General features: G+C 34.8%; 3 protein-coding genes and 1 pseudogene across 3 annotated transcripts; all 4 read left to right on the forward strand.

The window, feature by feature from the left end:
* The first annotated feature begins 2680 nt into the window (after positions 1–2680).
* Positions 2681–5010, forward strand: LOC109007576 (annotated as a pseudogene).
* Positions 5011–6489: 1479 nt separating this feature from the next.
* Positions 6490–9099, forward strand: LOC109008022 (GDSL esterase/lipase 6). The gene is made up of 4 exons (XM_018987959.2): positions 6490–6779; positions 6884–7029; positions 7888–8365; positions 8610–9099. Exons 1-4 carry the CDS (start codon positions 6542–6544, stop codon positions 8846–8848), a joined length of 1101 nt encoding a protein of 366 aa, XP_018843504.2. The 5' UTR covers positions 6490–6541; the 3' UTR covers positions 8849–9099.
* A 1375-nt stretch (positions 9100–10474) lies between these two features.
* Positions 10475–11293, forward strand: LOC109007581. The gene has a single exon (XM_018987326.2). The coding sequence runs from the start codon at positions 10669–10671 to the stop codon at positions 11224–11226; it is 558 nt and encodes a 185-aa protein (XP_018842871.1). The 5' UTR covers positions 10475–10668; the 3' UTR covers positions 11227–11293.
* A 7879-nt stretch (positions 11294–19172) lies between these two features.
* LOC109007662 (glycine-rich cell wall structural protein 1.0) lies at positions 19173–19664 on the forward strand. The gene has a single exon (XM_018987432.1). The coding sequence runs from the start codon at positions 19205–19207 to the stop codon at positions 19517–19519; it is 315 nt and encodes a 104-aa protein (XP_018842977.1). The 5' UTR covers positions 19173–19204; the 3' UTR covers positions 19520–19664.
* The last annotated feature ends 2067 nt before the right edge of the window (positions 19665–21731 follow it).

Raw genomic sequence — 21731 nt, forward strand, 5'->3', positions numbered from 1 at the left:
ATATCATTCTCGTGAAAATCGAAGAAAGCTAATTATTGTATTTGGCATATAATCCAAAAAGATGGTGTTAAATATAAAAATTATAAGATCTAACTCTTTTCAACTCTATCTCTCACCTATATTTTTAAAATACAAAAAGATTTTTTCTATTTAATTTTAGTGTTTTTACCGAGTATAACTCTTAACTCAAACAGAATATTCTAAATATCATTCTCCTAAAAATTGTAGAGAAATCTAATTACTGTATTGGGCCTATATTCAAAAGAGAATATGTTAAAGATATAAATTATAAGATCTATCTCTTTCCAACTCTATTTTTAAAATACAAAGAGACTTTCAACTACTTAATTCTAGTGTTTTTACCAAATATAACTAGTCTTGACTCAACTAGAATACTCTGAATATCATTCTCCTTAAAATCATGGAGAATGCTACCTCGTGTATTTGACATATATTTAAATGAGATGGTGTTACTGATAAAAATAATAAGATCTATCTTTTGTCAACACTATCTTTCACTTGTAGTTTAAAGTTACTGATATAAATAATATCTACATTTTGTCAACACTATCTCTCATTTGTATTTTAAAATATAAAGAGACTTTCATAATTTTAGTGTTTTTTCTGAGAATAACTCTTAACTCAACTAAGATATTTCTAAAGATCATTATCTTTAAAGTCATGGAGAAAACTAACTCGTGTATTCGACATATATTCATAAGAAACTATGTTAAGGATATAAATAATAAGATCAATATCTTTCCAACTCTATCTCTCACTTGTATTTTTAAAATGTAAAGAGACTTTCTTTTACTAAATTTTAGTTTTTTTACCCGATATAACTCTTAACTCAACTAAGATATTCTAAAAATCATTATCCTGAAAATCGTGCAGAAAGCTAATTATTGTATTTGACATATATTCAAAAGAGACGGTGTTAAAGATATAAATCATAAGATCTACGTCTTCCAACTCTATCTCTCACTTGTATTTTTAAAAAACAATGAGTCTTTCATTTATTTAATTTTAGTATTTTTACAGAATATAACTAGTTTTAACTCAACTAGGATATTCTAAATATCATTTTCCTTAAAATTGTTGAGAAGGCTAACTCGTGTATTTGACATATATTCAAAAGAGATGGTGTTACTCCGGCAACGTCTTCACTGACCGATCGGCCCCTTCCCAGTGTGGCGCGCCACCCTGCCTTCCCTTTTGTTTTCCCGATTCTGTTTTGTTGGTATTGTTTGGTCGTTTCCGTTTTCTGTATTTCCGTTTATGTCGGTTTGTTTTTGTTAGTATTTGTTTGTTGGTGTTATTTGTAGGAAAAATAAAGTGAAATAGGCTATTGAACATATGTCTATAGCAGTGTTGGTTCCTCCCTCCTCCGGTTAGAAGGATGTGTAGTGTTTACTTCTCCTCCTTTGGAGGATGGAGTTTGGATGCAGGTTAGTTCTACCTTTGTTTTATACAGAAATTGACACTCTCGCTTTTGAGAGTTTTTGATGTTCAGACAATGTCGTTGCAAAGATATTTGTGCACGGGGAGCTTACAACATGAATTTAGTTTGGCTTGTAATTTTGAGTTACATATGTAACTTCCTTATAGAATGAAATGATGTATATTTCCTATATAAAAAAAATGGTGTTACAGATATAAATAATATCTACCTCTTTTCAACTATATCTCTCACTTGTGTTTTTAAAATTTAAAAAGACTTTCGTCTATGTAATTTTAGTGATTTTTCTGAGTATAACTCTTAACTCAAATATGATACTCTAAAGACCTTTGTCTTGAAAGTCATGGAGAAAGCTAACTCGTGTATTTAGCATGTATTCATAATAAACAATATTAAAGATATAAATAACAAGATCAACATCTTTCCAACTCTACCTCTCTTGTATATTTAAAGTATAACGTGACTTTTGTCTACTAGATTTTAGTTTTTTTTATCGGGTATATTTCTTAGCTCAATTGGGATATTCTAAAAATCATTATCTTGAAAACCATGGAGAAAGCTAATTATTGTATTTGATATATATTCAAAAGAGACGGCGTTAAAGATATAAAATACAAGATCTACATCTTTCCAACTCTAACTCTAACTTGTATTTTTAAAATACGAAGGGACTTTCGTCTACTTAATTTTAGTATTTTTACCGAGTATAACTCTTAACTTAATCAAGATATTCTTAATATCATTCTCTTGAAAATAGTACTCGTCTATTTGACATATATTTAAAAGAGACGATGTTAAAGATATAAAATATAAGATCTACACTTTTCCAACTCTATCTCTCACTTATATTTTTAAAATACATGAGACTTTCGTTTACTTAATTTGTTGTGTTTTTACTAAGTATAACTAGTTGTCTTAACTCAACCAAGATATTCTAAATATCATTCTCCTTAAAATTGTGGAGAAAACTAATTCGTGTATTTGACATATATTCAAAAGAGATGTGGTTACTATTAGGAAGCTGGAAGGAGAAGCTAATGCCATAAGGGGGTAGGGAGATTCTTATTAAAGCAGTGGCATTATCGATCCCAACATATTCCATGAGTTGTTACAAACTTCCTAATATCCTCTTTAAGGACTTGGGACAGATAATGGCCAAATTTTTGTGGGGACAAAGAAGAAATGAAAGTACGTAAGATCCATTGGGTGAGTTGGAAGAGAATGTGTACTCCTAAACAAGCTAGTGGAATGGGATTTAAGGATCTCAGAATATTCAATGAAGTATTACTTGCTATATAGGGATGGAGATTAATGCAAAATAGAGATTCTTTGCTTCACAGAATTTTCAAAGCAAGATATTTTTCTCATGAAATATTTTTTGAATTGATTATGGGAAGAAGTCCATCCTATGTATGGAAGGTGATATGGGAAGTTAGAAGTTAACCCAAGGGTGTAGATGGAAAATGGAAAATGGGAAATGGGAAAATAGTTCAGATCTAGAAGGACAACTGGGTTCCTGGTTTCAGACAATTACAATATTCTATAATTGAGGATGAGATTGTGGATAAGGAGGCAAAGGTGGATATTCTTATTCTTAACTCATTTTAGTGTTTTTAGTATTTTTACTGAGTATAACTCTTAACTCAACTAGGATATTCTAAAGATCATTCTCTTGAAAGTCGTGAAAAAAGATAACTCGTATATTTTGCATATATTCATAATAAAAAGTGTTAAAGATATACATAATAAGATCAACATCCTTCCAACTCTATCTCTAACTTGTATTTTGAAAATATAAAGAGACTTTCGTCTACTAAGTTTCAATATTTTTACCAAATATAACTCTTAACTCAATCAGGATATTCTAAAAATTATTTTGTTGAAAACTGTGGAGAAAGCTAATTACTATAATTGACATAAATTCAAAAGAGACAGTGTTAAAGATATAAATTAAAAGATCTACCTCTTTCCAACTCTTGTATTTTTAAATTACAAAGAGACTTTCGTCTATTTTATTTTAATGTTTTTACCGAGTATAACTCTTAACTCAACCAAGATATTCTAAATATCATTCTCCTAAAAACTGTGGGGAAAGCTAGTTACTATATTTAGCATATATTCAAAATAGACGGTGTTTAAGATATAAATTATATGATCTACCTCTTTCCAACTCTATCTCGCACTTGTAAAAATGCAAAGAGACATTCATCTATTTTATTTTAGCATCTTTACCGAGTATAACTCTTAACTCAACCTGCATGATATTGATCTAAATATCACTCTCTTGAAAATTGTTGAGAAAGCTAATTACTATATTTATCATATATTCAAAAGAGACGGTGTTAAAGATATAAATTACAAGATCCACATCTTTCCAACTCTATCTCCCACTTGTATTTTTAAAATACAAAGAGAATTTTGTCTATTAAATTTTAGTGTTTTTATCGAGTATAACTTTTAACTCAACCAGGACATTCTAAATATCATTCTCTGAAAATCGTGGAGAAAGCTAACTCGTGTATTTGACATAGAGTTAGTTTACATACAGTCCCCATTTGGGGACTGCTCATGCAAGTTCATACAATTATGTTTTAAAAAAATTAAAATAACAATAATATCCTTTTTAAAATGATATTTTTTCTCATTTTACCCACATTCATTAATGAGACTACACACTTAATCCCCCACTCAGGACTGCAAATAAAATTTCTCTTTGACATATATTGATAATAAACAATGTTAATGATATAAATTGCAAGATCTACCTCTTTCTAACTCTATCTCCCGCTTGTATTTTTAAAATTAAAGTGACTTTTGTCTACGTAATTTTAGTGTTTTTACCGAGTATAACTTTTAACTCAATCATGATATTCTAAAAAGAAAAAAGATATATGTAATCGGGGGCGTAACCGCGGGGGAGTCGGTGTCTACTTGGAAAATGAGACGGCATCGTTTCAGTCAAATGGAAAATGATGCATTTTCGTCCCTTCCCTTCGTCTTCCAAAGAATCTCAATTTTGCATCTCTGAACACCAAGCACCAGAACCCCAGAGTCCTCGACTACATCATCGCGTACTTCTTAATGGACATTCTCCATTTCATCTTCTTCAACCCCAAATACCTCATCTTCATAGACAACCACTTGGCGATGCTCTTTGCCTCACGTGTTGGTACTTGGTCTCTCATGGTGCCTACGCTATACTCGTGCTCCTCATCCTTGTCGAGGTCACCAGCGCTTGCCAGAACACTTGGACGCTCGCGAATGCTCGAAAGAAGGACATCGTATTTGCTATGAAACTGTACAATCTTCTGTCTACCTCCTTTTACACAGTGTATTTGATTGTCAAAGGTCTCATGGTACCGTATTTTGTGTACAAAATGTTTGCGTTCTATGCGAGTGGGGCAGCGAAGAGTGTGATCCCAAAGTGGGTGTGGGTTTCTTGGATTGCTATAATTCTTACAGATATTTCTATTAGTATATTGTGGGTTTCGAATCTTTGGGTCGAGTTTTACAGAGAAAGAACAGAAAAATTGGATAACAAAATTAGATAGATATATAGATGTATATATAGCAGTAGGAGCAATGCTACATCGCCCAAGGCAGTGAAGAAGACAAACATTGTTCTTGTCTTGCTTGATGATTTGCAGCCATAGTGGAAGACGAGAGACCCCATGAAGACAATAATAACCCATAGAAAACATTTCAACCCATGAAGACGAGAGACCCCTCCCTTTGAAGAGAAGAGCTCTGAATGTTGCTCTGCCTTTCTATTTTCATATGTTTTCATATTTTTTTAAATTCACAGCCTGACGTGTGGCAGGACGACTTCCCTGCGGTTACGCCTCCCGATTGTACGTAGAAGATCTATTCTAAAATTCATTCTCTTGAAAATCATGAGGTTCAAGAATTGGAAGATTTGAATATGTTAGGTGTTGTGCATGAACAATGGTTGTGAAGCATGGTGATTGTTGGTTTCTAAATATTAAAAGGGTTGTGTTTAAAGTGGTATTTCTTGCATTTTATGTTTGTGTCAGGTTTGTATGATGCATAGTTGTAAGATGGTGACATTTTGGAAATGCACAAATGCTATTAAGTAGCATAAGAGATGTATGATGGTATTCTTGAAAGATTGATAGATCTTTATACATTTAATGTATTGTGTGGTTGAAGATTGTAAGAACAAGTGAATACTTTGAATATATAGAGGAATGGTATTGTATTTGTAGTTGGATGTCATGGTGAAGTGGAATTAATTTGTAAGGATGATGGAGTGGTGTTTTGGAGGTTAAAGTTAAGCATGAGAGCTCACTTCATGAGTTAGATCTATTAATTGCTCATGTAATGAATGCACCAATTTTAGATCTATTATTTTTTTTAATATTGTCTATGTTAGATTCATTTTTAATTATTATAGCACGTGAACCAGTCCTTGTTTAATGTTTGAATGGATGATAAACTCTATCCCTAATATGTGATGAGCCGTGCTACACGGATGGGTTCCAATAAGTCTATTTGGCCTTTTTTTATTTTTTATACCCTCAAACATTTAAAATAAATAAATAAATTCACAACATTAATATTAAAAAAATACTTCTTTAATCACTAACTAAAAAAAAAAAATTGTATCGGGATCCATCCTCGGTAACTTTAGCTTTTTCCATATATGATATTGTAATTTTTTCTTTTATGTAAGACTATTTGCAGTGAGTTACATTCTTTGCAAATAGACATACTTTCTTTGCAAGGAAATGCATATTTCGTTGCAAATAAACAATGTAGATTTCATAAAATTATTTGTAGCGAGATACATTTGCTCCAAATAACTTTTTTCATCACAAATAGCTATTTGCAATGAAAGTATATTTCGTTGAAACGGTATATTCTAAAGATCATTCTATTTGGCATATATTCAAACGAAAATCACTCCCTTCATGCGTTATACTCGCGAGTTCCGTTTCAATTCCTTCTACTTAGCGCCTCATGATTTTCTTCATATATATACATAGACGTTCATGCATTTTTATATGTATATATAGAGAGCCTCCCTTTCCCCTTCTCCGAATCGGTCGACTTCGTTTCAACATGATGGAGAAACTCTTCCTGATCACAGTACTCCTTGTTCTTTTCAAACTTCCCGGCTTCGTTTCTCCAGACTACGTTCCGGCAATCTTCACCTTTGGAGACTCCATCTTGGACGCGGGGAACAACCGTTTCATCAAGAACTGCACGGCCCAGGCTAATTTCCCTCCTTACGGGTCAACTTACTTCCATCACCCTACCGGGAGGTTCACTAATGGCAGAACAGTAGCTGACTTAATTTGTGAGTCTTTTTTATCCCTTTTATAGACTTCTTTTTTTCTCTTCTTTCACTTTTTCGATTAACTAAGTTCCTTCGTTAATGGTCTTTGATGAATGTGGCTACAGCCCAGTATATAGGCATTGATTTCCAGAAACCATACCTCGAAGCACATCTTGACGTTGTTAATGGAAGTATAAAGAGTTATCCAAGCAATGGGATCAACTTTGCTAGTGCTGGCAGTGGTGTTATCCCACAAACAAACCAGGACGAGGTAATTAAGAAGCTAGATCATCTGCTTTTATTTGGATCGAGTTCATCAGACTGCAAAAAAAAAAAACTTCCCTTTTAATCATCCAAGTATTGATCAATGATGATATTTATTTAGGCAAGTAAGGGAACTGATCTTAATTAATTGGCTGTCATGGAGTTTTAATTTCTACTAATTGCTAGCTTTTCTGTGATTATGCATCAATATTAATTAATTAATAGGAAACTTAATTAATAGGAAACTTAATTTTCATCTTATAATGATTATCGAGTTATTGTAAATTATACTGATATGATCCTACCTCGATTTAATTAATTCTATATAGACATATTAGGAGTAATCTAAAACCCCAAGGTTATATAGTATCAAATTATTTTAATTTTTTTACGACTACTCAAATTATCAGTAATCATAATTCGAAGTTATCCAATCACCCCAAAAAGTAGGCAATCTACTAGCTAGGGTTGGTTTTCTGTTTTGCTTTTGTAGAAGTCTGTACATCAAAGCTAATACTAATAATTAATTAACCCTACCGTCATAAATGAATTACGTACATCAAATAATTATAAACTTACACTGGTCCATTAATTAAATTTATTTTATAATAAAAATAATTTTATAATTTGACGAAGTACATCAGGCCACATTAATAATTTATAAATTATTTTTATATAATCCCTTGTGACTAGAGTATTCTCCATTTAATTCTCGTTATCGATGGAGATTTAAACTAATCAACTGTAAAACAAGCAAATTGATAATGCTCTTTTTCCTAGCTAACGACTCACTCTCACTCTCACACACACACACATAGTATAAATATCTTACGTGCATGTGGATTGGATCGATGTGTACGCACAGCATGTATTGCCACTGCAAGTCCAGCTACAACAATTCCAAACGTTGGTGCAGCAAGGCCAGATCGATACAACTTTGATCCAAAACTCTCTCTTCCTATTTGAGTCCGGTTCCAACGACATATTCGGCTACTTCTTCGCCGCCGGCTCTGGTGCCTTCCAAGAACTACCACGGCCACATGACTTCGTGCAAGCCATGCTTGACCAAGTGGAAAGTTTTGTGGATGAGATTTACAATCTGGGTGCCCGTCGTATAGCTTTGTTTTCACTTGGCCCCGTTGGCTGTGTTCCGGCTAGGGCTATGCTGAAGGATGCACCTCTTGATAGATGCTATGGAAAGCTTAACTTCATGGTCGAGAGATACAACCATGGCTTATTTAAGATGGCCAGACTTGCGCGCTGGAAGTATCCCAATGCAGTCATTGCTTATGGGGATGTCTACCGCATGGTTTGGCATTTTCGTGCACATCCATATCGCTATGGTAATTAAGTCTCTCTCATTACCTCTGGTTTGTTAATTTCCTCATGATTAGTAATATTAGAAGAAAACAATTAGTTCTTAATAAAACTTGAAAGTAGAATATATATTTAGCAACCTTGACCCGTGATTATATATTAATGTTGATCAAATGCTAGTAGTACTATATATGCATGGACGTTACCGATTCTTAGAAATTGATCGATCATGCATAAATACCACGTTGGTATATATATTATGATGTCTAGGTTTCTTGGACGTAACAAATGCATGCTGTGGCGCTGGGCAACTTGGAGGAGAGATGCAATGTGGGATAGGGCCCTACAAGGTTTGTCAAAACCCAGATGAGTTCATGTTCTGGGATCTTTTCCATCCATCAGAGCACACTTACCAGCTCATTTCAGAGTCTTTATGGGACGGAGACAGGCTTCAGATTAAGCCAGTGAATCTGAGAACTTTAGCCGATATAGACCTTTTCAATTATTAGCTAGCTAGCTTAAGATCATGATCTATATATCTATCTAGATAGTTAATGTTTTGATCTTGTATATGTTAGGATCGTAACCGTACGTGATCGATCTAACTGATCATGTGAGCCGAACTTGTATTTCCTTTGAAGGGCCTCTTGTCTTGGCAATAAATCATTGGGCTTACCGGTATTGACCCAACACATGCAAATATCTTATGCTTTTTTCATTGGAAATTAATTTAAAGAGATGTTTTCAATTTATATTGATACTTGCTTTCTAAGTGATATGGACGATGTAACAACAGTCAAATTTATAGAAATTTAATTTTCCATCGTAGTTTATACTTAATAATAATTTTGAGTTCTAGGACGAATGATGTATTGGAATAATGTCGATACACACATCTAACCACCCACATAGGTCGTAATTTGGCTAGCTAATAATTAAGTTTACAATTGACTTGAATCAGAAGACTTGCTCGACAGCTATATATATATATATATATATATATATATATATATAGCTAAATATATCCAACAAATTATGTTTTATATGAATTACATCGAAGTTGCAGTTGTAATAATCATTGGCTTATTGTTTGAAGTAATATATTTATTAATTGTATAAGAAAACACGAGACGTCACTTTCAAGGTATAATCATTTTCTTTTCATTAATAAAAGTTTAAAAGAACATAGTAATCAACTTCTCTTTTAATTAATTGATCACAGAAGTTTGCTGTGTGGCTGGGAAAAATGGTAGTTTTAATCGTGAGTTTTTAAGTGTCTTATAATTATTTTGAAAAAGAAATAATTTTATATATAATCGTTAAGTATATAATTATTTTAAAAAAGAATAGAGTCTATTATTAAAAAATTAATTTTTTTTATATAAATCTCATATTTTATTTATTTTTTTTAAAATAATTACGTAATAATTACACAATTCATAATAATAAATATATTTTCTCAATAAATAAATACAATTAATTTTTTAATAGTATTACTCACTCCCTTTTAAAACGATTGTACGGTACTTGTGCATTCTATAATTATATATAATATTACTATGAGATAAACATAATTTTTTTTACTCATTACAATTATAAAAACAAAAAAAAAATATAAAGGCCTAAAAAAGTTGAAAATTCATTTTTTAAAAAATATTAAATTAAAACTTTTATCGAAAAGCTCTAGCTTATAGATAACGCTACCTTTTTTTCGAATAATTTAAAATGTTTGAATTAAAAATATTATACCAAACCTTATCCCACGCTGATGATGAAAATTAAGGAGGACGGCAAGTCACACCCCTTTATACATTGTCCATCCAGAAAGTAACCAAGAAAATACCTTGAAAATAATGGTTGTTGAAAATTCAAACCCATCTATAAAAAGCTAACCAATAATTAAAAGCTATATATATATATAGAAAAAGAAAAATGGGTACTTCATTTACTTCAGCAGGACCCACACGCGTTCACACAGCGAGATTTCTAGCGACAAAAGCGACACCAAACCTGCAAATTCGCTACCTTTTCCTCTCCGCATTTTGAAGCTCCAAACGCGTCTTCATCAGCATTTAATACAAACAAAGCCAACCACAAAGTCTATGCTTTTACCAGTTTCTTAAATCTTACGCACTGTATTTATTAATTAATATTTCACTCATTTTTCTCTTCGTTTTTCAGGCTGCGATTGACTTGCTTTCTCTCATTCTCTATATATTTAAACTCCCTTCAACATTCTCTCCAACCAAACAGAATACCAGTTTCCCACGAGAACTGGCGGTCTCCTATCTCTTGGTTTCTCTGTGAAATTTTTTCCTGTTTTCAGATTATGGGGAACTATATTTCATGCACTCTAGCCGCCCCTTTGATCAAGAACAACAAGGCTGAAGCGAGGGTGATCTTTCCGGGTGGTGAAGTCCGACGGTGCCGTGAACCCGTCAATGCCGCCGAGCTGATGTTTGAGTGCCCCAACTTTTTCCTCGTCAACTCTAGGTCCCTTCACATTGGCAGGAGATTCTCCGCCCTCAGCGCCGACGAGGAGTTAGAGTTTGGCCACGTGTACATCATGTTTCCTATGAAGAGAGTGAATTCTATGGTCACGGCGGCGGATATGGCTGTTTTTTTCATGGCAGCCAACTCGGCAGCTAAACGGATATCCGGTGGAAAGGTCGGGATATTGCCCGAGTCGGGTTTCGCACAAGAGGGGGCCACTTTGGCGGCGGCGGCGGCCACTACAGAGGAAGGTGAGATTGGAGGTTCAAGATTGAGTTTGGATGCAGGAATTGAGGAGCTTTCATTTCCAGAGTTCAAGTATAGGTTATCTGTGTGCAGATCAAGGAAGCCATTGTTAGAGACCATCAAGGAAGAGCCAATTTGTTTGAGATAAGATAATCATATTATCAATGTATAGAATATATGATCTAATGGTTAAATGTGCTCTCTAAATTTTTGCATAGGGCGGGATTTTCTCTTTTTCTTTTATGAAGATAAGTCAATTTTATTGATGCCTCATCTATGGCGAAATAATATTACTGAGGACTAATTTTAATTGAATAATTATAAATACACAATATATTATACAACAATATTATAAAATAAAAATATTTTTGTAAAATTATATTATTTTTATAAGATATTTTATAAAAATACTTTCGTTTAAAATATAACTGTGTAAAATATTGTAAAATATGTTGTGTGTAAATTATTTTCCGTTTTAATTACGGGTTGGTTAGTTATGAATCATGCACTAATTAATTATATTCGTGATCATACATGTCAAAACTTGAAGTCAGAATACGGGAACATGCAATCATGATGATATGTTTGTTTGGTGGGAAACTATTCGAGGTTTTAGTAATTTAAGGAAAGAGTTTATATTTATATAGTGATTTTATAAATTATTTTACATTCGAGTAATGTAACAGTATCACTTGATCATAAAAAAAATACACTCCGGTAATCTATATCGTCAATTTTGATTTGATAAACGAATGTATGAGCTTAGGAATTAATGTCAATCGATCGATTCTTCGATCGTGTCCCGACCTTTATCATAACTAATAATTTTGAGTTAATAATATATATGGGACAAAATTCATAACGTCGATTGAGATGCAAGCTTGCGTGTTTCATGATCGATCGGTTCAATTGATCCTTAAGAAATAGATTTGAATTTTAAAAAGTTGGATAATTAGTATAAACACATTTGAAATTTTAAATTTCATGACTAAAATAGTAGTAGTTATATACAGATGATGATAAGTAATTCAATTTGGTTATCAATTAAATAAGTACTATATCGATGGATCAATTAATTTTTTTTTTAAATAAATCATTGGCATTCATATTAATAGAACCAATAACAAAGTTAATACCATACAATTACAAATTAGAATCAAGCATGACCCTAGAATGAATAAAATGATCTGGACATTGATGCAGCCACCATTGAATAATATCATCCACACAAAGCAAGCGTACGTGGCTTGTAAGTACTACATAAGCTACTTCATTTCTTTGTCTATCAACACGATCAATTACATTATATATTGCAAATCGAGAAAGGTGATTTTGAATTTCAGAAATAAGATTCCCTTGCCTTGAAAAATTAGGTTATTTAAAACTAATAGCTTCAATATTTAACAAGTGGAAAATGATAGGAATCCCGCTGGAAATCCCTTTGGAGCATCTTGCTCAAATTTTTTTTTAATTTTTTTTACTTAGTAATTAAGAGAATATTATTTAATAATATTGTAAATTTTCTTATTTTTAAAAATATTTAAAAGTGTTGAAAAATGATGTGAAAAAAAATACTTTTAAATATTTTTTCACATGATTTTTTAACACTTTTAAATATTTTTTTAAAATAAAAAAATTTACAATATTATTAAACAATATTTTTTTAATCACTAATTAATAAAAAAAAAAAAAATTGGAGCACGATGCTTCATCGGGAACCCCAGCGGGATCCCTTAATAAGAATATATAACTTCCAATGCATGGTAAACTTGAGAAACATAAATTTAAGATCATTTGAAGACCCTATAAATATTTCCGTGGCAGTACTACTATTGATCGAATGCAAGAATTATTTTATTTTAAAGTTGGTGTGTAAAACACATCGATAATACATATGCATCACTTAAATAGTACGTACTAAGATTTTATTTTACAGATCATTGGTTGGTGGACTGATTAATATTTACGTGAGATTCAAAACTAGCTATTAATCCATGCCACCAACCTGTCCACGTCATTACTGCCGCGAAGCACATCATGACAAGAATAATTAAAAAAAAAAACTAATACCTGATGATCTGTATATAGAATATTGCTCGATCGCGCTTAATGCCTTCTTTAAATAAAATGAGAATTTCCTTAATTTCCTGGATATATATAGTGTGATCTTTTAGATTAGGTTAGAAGAAATTTTTAACAGAAATATATTAAAAAGTTGCCTTTTTCGAACTTGCATGTGAGTAGGGGTATGCAGAATTTCGAGAATTCCGACTCCGTCCGACCTCCGCTCCGATGCAGACTCCGACGGAGTCGGAGTTGTCAAAATTCGGAGTCGGAATTCGGAGTAGCTCCGAATAATTATTCGGAGTCGGAGTCAGAGGAGCTCCGACTCCGACTCTGACTCCGAATTTTTTTTTAAAACCCAGCTCCAAAACGACGTCGTTTTGGAGCTGGGTTTAAAAAAAAAATTATTGAACGACACCGTTCCACTTAATATGGAACGGCGTCGTTCGGAAGTTCCTTCTTAAGGGGCTTCTTCTTCAGGAATCAGAACGTCGTTCCTCACTTCCTCTTCCTTTTCACTTCTTCTTCTTCCTTCTTCCTTCTTCACTTCTTCTTCCTCCTTCACTTCTCTCTCGCGTCTCCCGTCCCAGTGAGTCAGTGACTGAACCAGTGAACCCTCCGTCTCGCGTTCTTCAGAACACCGTTCGTCGTTGCTCCTCCCTGCCGCCGTCCCTCTGTTCAGCTTCCAGCCTTCCACCTACGGTGAGCCCTAAATTTAATTCAAGCACGTCTCTTATGAATTGGAGCCAGTAGTTGTGATTCTTGTGATTCTTGTGTATTGAATATTCAATATAGTCCCCAACACGGCGCTCAAAAACATGAATTTTACATTGTTTTGAAGACTTGCGCTCGAGCGAGGTGTCGAGCGCAAGTCGAGCGCACGTTGTATTAAACATTGGCTCGAGCGATATGTCGAGCGGAAGTCAAGCGAACATCTCTGGAAGAGTTCTGCTCGAGCGCTACCTCGAGCGCTCATCGAACGAACCTTTCTGGAAGAGTTCTGCTCGAGCGCTACCTCGAGCGCTCATTGAGCGAAACTCTCTGTATGGATTCTGCTCGAGCGCGACGTCGAGTGCAGGTCGAGCGATCCTCTCTGGCTCTCTGTATGGATTATGCTCGAGCGCCACGTCGAGCGCACGTCGAGCGCACATCGAGCGAACCTCTCTGTATGAGTTCTGCTCGAGCGCTACGTCGAGCGCATGTCGAGCGAACCTCTCTATATGGGTTCTGCTCGAGCGCTACGTCGAGCGCATGTCGAGCGAACCTCTCTATATGGGTTCTGCTCGAGCGCTACGTCGAGCGCAAGTCGAGCGAACCTCTCTGTATGGCTTCTGCTCGAGCGTACGTCGAGCGAACCCATTTGGATGGGTTCGTCTGTGTCAAGCGCACATCAACCGAACCTCAATGTAATAATACATCGATACATGTATTATTATGATACAATAATACATGTCCTATTGTATAATACAATAGCCTAGTTTATTTTTAAACTAATTTTTTGCTTCTAATTTAATTTTTTCAGCTTCATTGATTGTGATATGGATCCTAGACATAGTAGAGATGATCGTCCACAAGGGGATGTGGCGGATGCCAATGCTACAACTCCTACACCGGTGGGTACTTCCACCCCTAGAGCCACATCTAGGGCAGCTACATCTAGGGCAGCTACATCTTGTGCGAGTAGTCGACTCCCACTCCCAGTTGATATAGAGGATGAAGATATGTTCAACGAGGAGGAGGAGATGCCCATTGAGCAAGATCAACCACCACGACCTTCTAAAAAGAGGTCGTGGACATGGGAGCATTTCACCAAAATTCCTGGTGAAATTGCGAACCCAGTGGCAAGATGCCATTACTGTGGATCACTTTGTGGATGCCATTCGAAGAAGCAAGGTACCAGTGTATTAATAGCACATCTAAATGGTTGCCAATGATATAAGATAGCGAAGGGATTGCAAGCCACTGATCAGACCAACCTCAATTACCAAACTTCTACAGCCACTGATGGTACACAGACTAAGAAATTGGTCATCCCTCAATACAGTGAGAAGATGTTGAGGGACATGCTTGCAGAGATGATAATTACTGATGAGATGCCATTTACCACAGTCGAGAAAAGAGGCTTTCGAAAGTTTCTAAATTTTGTTGAGCCACGATTTCTCATTCCATCACGGTATACAGTGATGCGAGATTGTATGAAGAGGCATGCGAAGGACAAGGAGGAGATGAGGAAGATGTTTATTACCACTGGCCAGAGAGTGTCTTTTACGACTGACACATGGACTTCCATACAGAACGTCTGCTACATGTGTATCACAGCACACTACATTGACAGTGAGTGGATTTTGCATAAAAAAATTATTGGTTTTAAAGAAATTGTGGATCATAAAGGTGCATCCATTGGGGCGAAGATGGATGATTGTTTAAAGGACTGGGGAATTCGAAAAGTGCTGTGTATTACAGTTGACAATGCCAGTGCGAATGAAACAGCAATTGATTGGTTTAAGCGGAACACGACGGTGAGAGATGATGTCATTCGGGCCCACGAGTTTATTCACGTTCGATGCTGTGCTCATATCATTAACCTCATAGTTGTTGAGGGATTAAAAGAGGTTCATGATTCCATAACCCGAGTCCGCAACATTGTACGATATGTGAGGGGTTCCCCTCAAAGGCTTGCCAAGTTTAAGGCAATAGCAGAAGATTTGAAGATTGAATGTTCTAGTATGCTGTGCTTGGACGTTCCGACTCGATGGAATTCTACATACATGATGTTGGATGTGGCACAGAAGTACCAAAAAGCATTCGAGCGGATGGAGGTCGAGGATGGGGGCCTGAGGTATGCTTTGTTGGAGCCAGCAGGACAGGGGCTCGGTGCGCCAGACGCACATGATTGGACCAGTGTGAGTTATTTTGTTGAATTTTTAAGAACTTTTTATGAGATAACCATGCGACTATCTGGATCCAAATATACGACTGCGAACTCATTTTTCAGTGAGCTCTCAGAGCTTCACTTCCAGTTGGAAAATAGTTGTACTGACTCTGCTGGATTGTTATCTGATATGGCTACGAGGATGAAGATCAAATATGATAAATATTGGGGGAATATTGAGAAGATAAATAGATTGCTATTTGTGGCTGTGATCCTTGACCCCCGAGTTAAGTTGGCCGTTCTAGAATTTTGGGTAAATTCCGTCCTCTGGGCAGTGAAGGCTGGAGAGTTTATTAGATTGCTAAAAAATGATGTTGATGACTTATATCATCACTACAGTACTAGTGCTCAGCCTTCATCCGCAGTTGGTAGCTCCTCACATTCGAGGCCGACAGGATCGACAGTTTCTCAGGTGATACTGACCCATCTGTAGGGGTTAGAGTCAATCGTGTCATACGGCAGTATCATCAACTCATGTCAACAAGGAATATTATGCATTGTACATCTGAGGTTGAACGATATTTTATGGAAGCTGTCGAGGCACCTAGTGATGTATTTCAGTTATTAACTTGGTGGAAAGTTAATTCCACCAAGTATCCAGTCCTTTCCCGTGTGGCCCGAGATGTGCTAGCCATTCCTGTCACTACGGTTGCCTCAGAGTCGGCATTTAGCACTGGAGGTCGTGTGTTGGATGCTTATCGGAGTTCATTGTCACCGTCAACCGTGGAGGCCCTCGTTTGCACACAAAATTGAATAAGTGAAACGCCCATTGGACTAGATACCGTTGGCGTTGATGCCGAGAGCTATAGGCTTGAATCGGGTAAGTTTATATGCTTTTAAATGATGATTTAATTATTTTTAATTTTTCTAACTTCTACTTTTTATGATTTTATAGATCTAATTGTGAACCCTAACATAATTACCGATGATTGAGAGTTTGGAACGGACGCTACTTGAGAGTTGGGATGGAGTTGAGAGAACCTCATTTCTTGGTAAGAATCAAATTATTCTTTTACCGTATATAATTTTTTATTATCAATTTTTTTTCATCTATTGATTGCTACTTTCTATCTTCATTTCAGGCGTGACCAATGGAACATTGGGGTTTGAGTGAAACCCGTGTTTAATTTTTATGTAGTTATATTTCAAGACTGAGTCATATTGTTATTACGTTATAAATGAGACTGTTATAACTTATGGCTGCATCATACATGTTATTTACTTTTTAAACTATTTATATAGTTATATTTATGTACTTATATCCCGAGCAAATACGTGGGATAAGTACTCTTTATTCTATAATTTCTATTAGTACTTTTCCATCTTCTCTCAAAAGTTTATAATTTATTATCCAACTGAAATTAATCGAATTATACAAATTCGTACCATCATTCTTTTTTATAAAATTTTAAATTTGTGTAATTTTCAACTCATGAGTCATGAGCACTTTTAATGCTAAATTTCAGGCGGACATAAAACAAATTAAAGATATAATCAAAATTCAGTAACAAAATCAGAACGAATATTTAAATTATTGAAAACTCTTGAATAAACCAAATATTTGTAGATGGTTCACTTTTAAAAAAATATATATATGTTGCCCACTATCTGAAACGAAATTGAACAACAAAATTTAAATAATAATAAAATAAAAAAATCTGAAATTGAGTTCGGAGTCGGAGCTCCGACCTCCGTTCGGAACTCCCTCCGAACTCCAGTCGGAGTTCCGATCGGAGGTCGGAGACTCCGACTGGAGTTCGGAGCTCCGACCTCCAATCGGAATCGGACTCCGACTACGTTCGGAGTCGGAGTCGGAGGGGAACTTTGGCTCCGACTTTTGTCGGAGTCGGAGGTCGGAAATGACAACTCCGACTCCGTCGGAGTCGGAGCCCACCCCTACATGTGAGTATCACGTCTTTTTAAATATAACATTTAACAGTATTTTTCATCCTTAATTAATGTTTTCTTCCTTTATAAAAGAAAAAAAAATGTTTTTCTGTGTTAAAATATAAAATAAATAATAAAATTTATATTTTTTAATTAGCTTAAATCTTTGAAATAATTGGTGATTTTACATGGTATCAGAGTATAGTTCCTGAGTTCGAATTCTGACTCTACACTCTATCACATTTAATTAAATAGTTCACGTGTTGGGCCACTTATTGAGAATGAGTCTGACCGTAGTAAGATATAAAATAAATAATAAAATCTAACTCTTCTAATTAGCTTAAGCTTTTTTAAAAAAAAGTGGTGATTTTCACGTTCTCAATTAATTAATCTAATTAATATAACACTGTTAATACTATTAAGAATATTTATCTATTAATTTAAGAAGAATTGCCTTCAAAATATTCTATATTCTGTTCACTCCATGTAATTCGAAAGAGTAGTAGTTTTATATTGCCGAAAAAATGTTATTTTTTATCTAATTAATTTTATTATTTAAAATTACAAATACATGTTACTTAAATATTATTTTTTTAAAAATAATTGAGTTATATTAAAATCACGTACTTATTGTCATTTCGGTGCAAGTTTAATAATAAAATAGAGGACGAACTATTATCTATATATATATATATATATATATATATATATATATATGAAGGTTTGGCGCCTGTGTGCCTGTAGAAATTAAAGTCCCATTAATAGACGACGTTCGCCCTGACCAGAAAGTCATTTTCAGATCAGGTCGAGTCGTCGTCGTAGATCTAATAATTCGCCGATCGACTTTATGACACGATAAATCCAATGCGAGTACTCTTGAATGAGCCCTAGCAGAACTTTTTGATTGCTGCGCGCATGCGTCCAGAAACAAAAGCTAATTAATTAAGAAGCTGGGTACGTACGTGCGTCGTCTCAATTAATAAGATAGGTTGGAACACCAAATTATTTTAGTTTTTTCCCAAAGTAATTAAACGATAATCTACCAATCTCGAGATAAAATAAATAAATAAATCCAGTAATCTATGAGTCGCGCTCGACCTCTGCGCGCGGTTTTCCATGCAGGCATTCATGCATTGCCAATTCACGGAGAAGTTTAGAATCCAGTATAAAATGCACACGAGTTTACGTATTAAGTGCACAGTATTCTTCAACTCGACATATTCATCATCACTTTGAACTAATTATGGGCGGCAAAGGTGGTGGAGGCGGAGGCGGAGGCGGAGGCAAAGGTGGTGGAGGCGGTGGCGGCAAAGGTGGTGGTGGAGGCGGTGGCGGCAAAGGTGGTGGTGGAGGCTGTGGCGCCAAAGGTGGTGGTGGAGGCTGTGGCGCCAAAGGTGGAGGTGGAGGTGGAGGTGGCTCCTCAAAGGGCGGTGGCAATGGTGGCATGATGGTTGCCCCTGGTAGTGGAGGAGGAGCACACATTTCAAGGGGTACTTTTGAGAGCAACCCGCAGGGCTATTTTGCTGGCTTGCATGCCGGTGAAAAGGGAAATAAATAAATAGATGCAATATTAATGCTAATATTGCTGCTGTTTTGGGCAGTTTTCTCAGTGAAATATTGCTTCATGTACGTACTGCTTTATGAGCGCAGGTTATTATGATCTAATAAATTTATAAACTAAGAATCTGGCCTGCTTAAATATTAATTAATTAGCTTCTGCTCGATCTTTTTTACTTTTAATTGTTTTCCGTCGACTCCCGTGCATGCCTGGCCTGCACCTAATTGCTAAATTTATGAATTTTCTTGTTTAATATTATATATGGCATACAAACTAGATAGCAACGTCGAAACTGACCATTGCACGTACGTATGTTATATTTTGACATAACGTGCATGGTTCGTTTGGCTGACCATCTCAACCATATCATGATTATGGATCGATCAGTACAAGTAGTACTGCAAATCTAAGATGCTAACTCTTTGAGATCGGATCTGAAAGAAGCATGCATATATGCATTATAGTGTATGTAGTATAATACGTACATATATGCAGCTTAATTTATTTGATGGTTGCAGCCTATCCGAAACATTTTCTCCCGAAACATAAATTACCTGTTATAAATTTTCAAGTGTAGTTCATACATTCCATGCATTTTTTTTGTTCTTTCTACAATTGAATTTGTTCTTAAAAATTAAATTTATAAAATGAAGGAAAATTCTATATTTTATTCTTATAGTAGGCAAGCCCCTGTATTATATATACTCTCTTTGAAAAAGTGAAGAAATTTGTTCAGATCCATATGAACAAAAATATATTTTTCCTTAATATTTTTTTTTTTTCCTTAATAAGAAAGCGCAGAACTTACACACCTTGCAACTTTAATTATTTAGCAATATTACTCAAAAATATAGGATATGTTTTAGATCATTTTTACTATAAAGCAAGGGAATAGATTAAAATATCTCATTTTTATACTAAATCGATACTATTTATTTCCTTTAAATCGATAAAATTGTTGTTGGAAATTAACTGCACTCAGTTTGCCGGACGTCAATGGAGCCATATTCGATCGAGATTAGAAATTAAAAGCTTGGATTATATTTTGGGTTGGCAGACTACCCACTTCTCCTACGTACGGCCATAAATTAAGGTTATATATATAAAATGTCGAGATCATGGACTGATCATCATTTCAGTCACTTTATTTAATTAGTACATATATGGACTCGATCATGAGACTGAATAGATGTATAATTAATTTAAAATATGATCAGATCTATATACTTGATGATATACTTCGTGGCCGTATTTAATGGACAGCATTTAGACATTATAAATAGCTTGAGGAGATTAAAATCAACATTTACTCATCATGACCATGAGTACTTTAAATTAACCTTCAAGCTAGAGGAGAATATATATATATATATATATATATATATATAAATAGTTGATTAGTATTTAATATTCTTGATGATCTCTCCAGCGTTATATACATCATCATGAAGCACCTTATAATTGCTTTCAATGGATGCATATACAAGATTTAATTATAAATATTTAATTTGAGACCAAAAAACTTAATTCCTTGAATTATTCGACATGCATGCATGCATAATATGGTTGGCTTGATATATAGATCATCAATAAGCATATATAATAGATGTCATGTATGTATGTGTGTTAGTGACGATCTGCATGTGTCTCTGAGAGAGAGAGAGAGAGAGAGAGACCACACTAGCTAGCTAGTGCTGAAATAAATGAAGAAGAAGAGATACAAGGCAGATGGAAAAAGAACCGGTGAGAAACACAAGGCCACAAGCACCAGAGGCTAAAGCCATAAGCTCTATAGACTGTGAGAACATGGCATCCCGCTTATATCTATGATCATAACCAGCCCCATAGCACCACTCTCTTTTCAAGAGCTGCTGAGTTGCTGTAGTAGTACTAGTACTACTGCATGTGAGTGATCTCGTCTCCTTTCTCTTCAATTCTTCTATTCTGTCTTTGAGAATATTCAGGTTGCCATCCACAATGTTTGCTGCATTTATATATATAATCAAATTATAACAATTATATATTGAAAGTTCGATGATCTATAATCGATCGAAGTAGTAGAGTAGTACTACTACTTGTAGCTGTACTTTATTAGAACTTAATTCTCTTAATTCCATTTGGGAAAGAGTACTAGCTAGTACTAATATTATTGCTTTGATCATCACATGCATGCATGGCATCATGTATATGAAAATTAAATACCTCTGTCCTT

The sequence above is a fragment of the Juglans regia genome, chromosome 13 (genome assembly GCF_001411555.2).
Source record: "Juglans regia cultivar Chandler chromosome 13, Walnut 2.0, whole genome shotgun sequence".
NCBI lineage: Eukaryota > Viridiplantae > Streptophyta > Magnoliopsida > Fagales > Juglandaceae > Juglans > Juglans regia.

Coding starts and splice junctions, on each gene's coding strand:
- LOC109008022 (XM_018987959.2), top strand. CDS start 6,542: ATGATGGAGAAACTCTTCCTGATCACAGTACTCCTTGTTCTTTTCAAA. Junction 6,780..6,883: donor AACAGTAGCTGACTTAATTT/GTGAGTCTTTTT, acceptor ATGTGGCTACAG/CCCAGTATATAGGCATTGAT. Junction 7,030..7,887: donor CACAAACAAACCAGGACGAG/GTAATTAAGAAG, acceptor GTGTACGCACAG/CATGTATTGCCACTGCAAGT.
- LOC109007581 (XM_018987326.2), top strand. CDS start 10,669: ATGGGGAACTATATTTCATGCACTCTAGCCGCCCCTTTGATCAAGAAC.
- LOC109007662 (XM_018987432.1), top strand. CDS start 19,205: ATGGGCGGCAAAGGTGGTGGAGGCGGAGGCGGAGGCGGAGGCAAAGGT.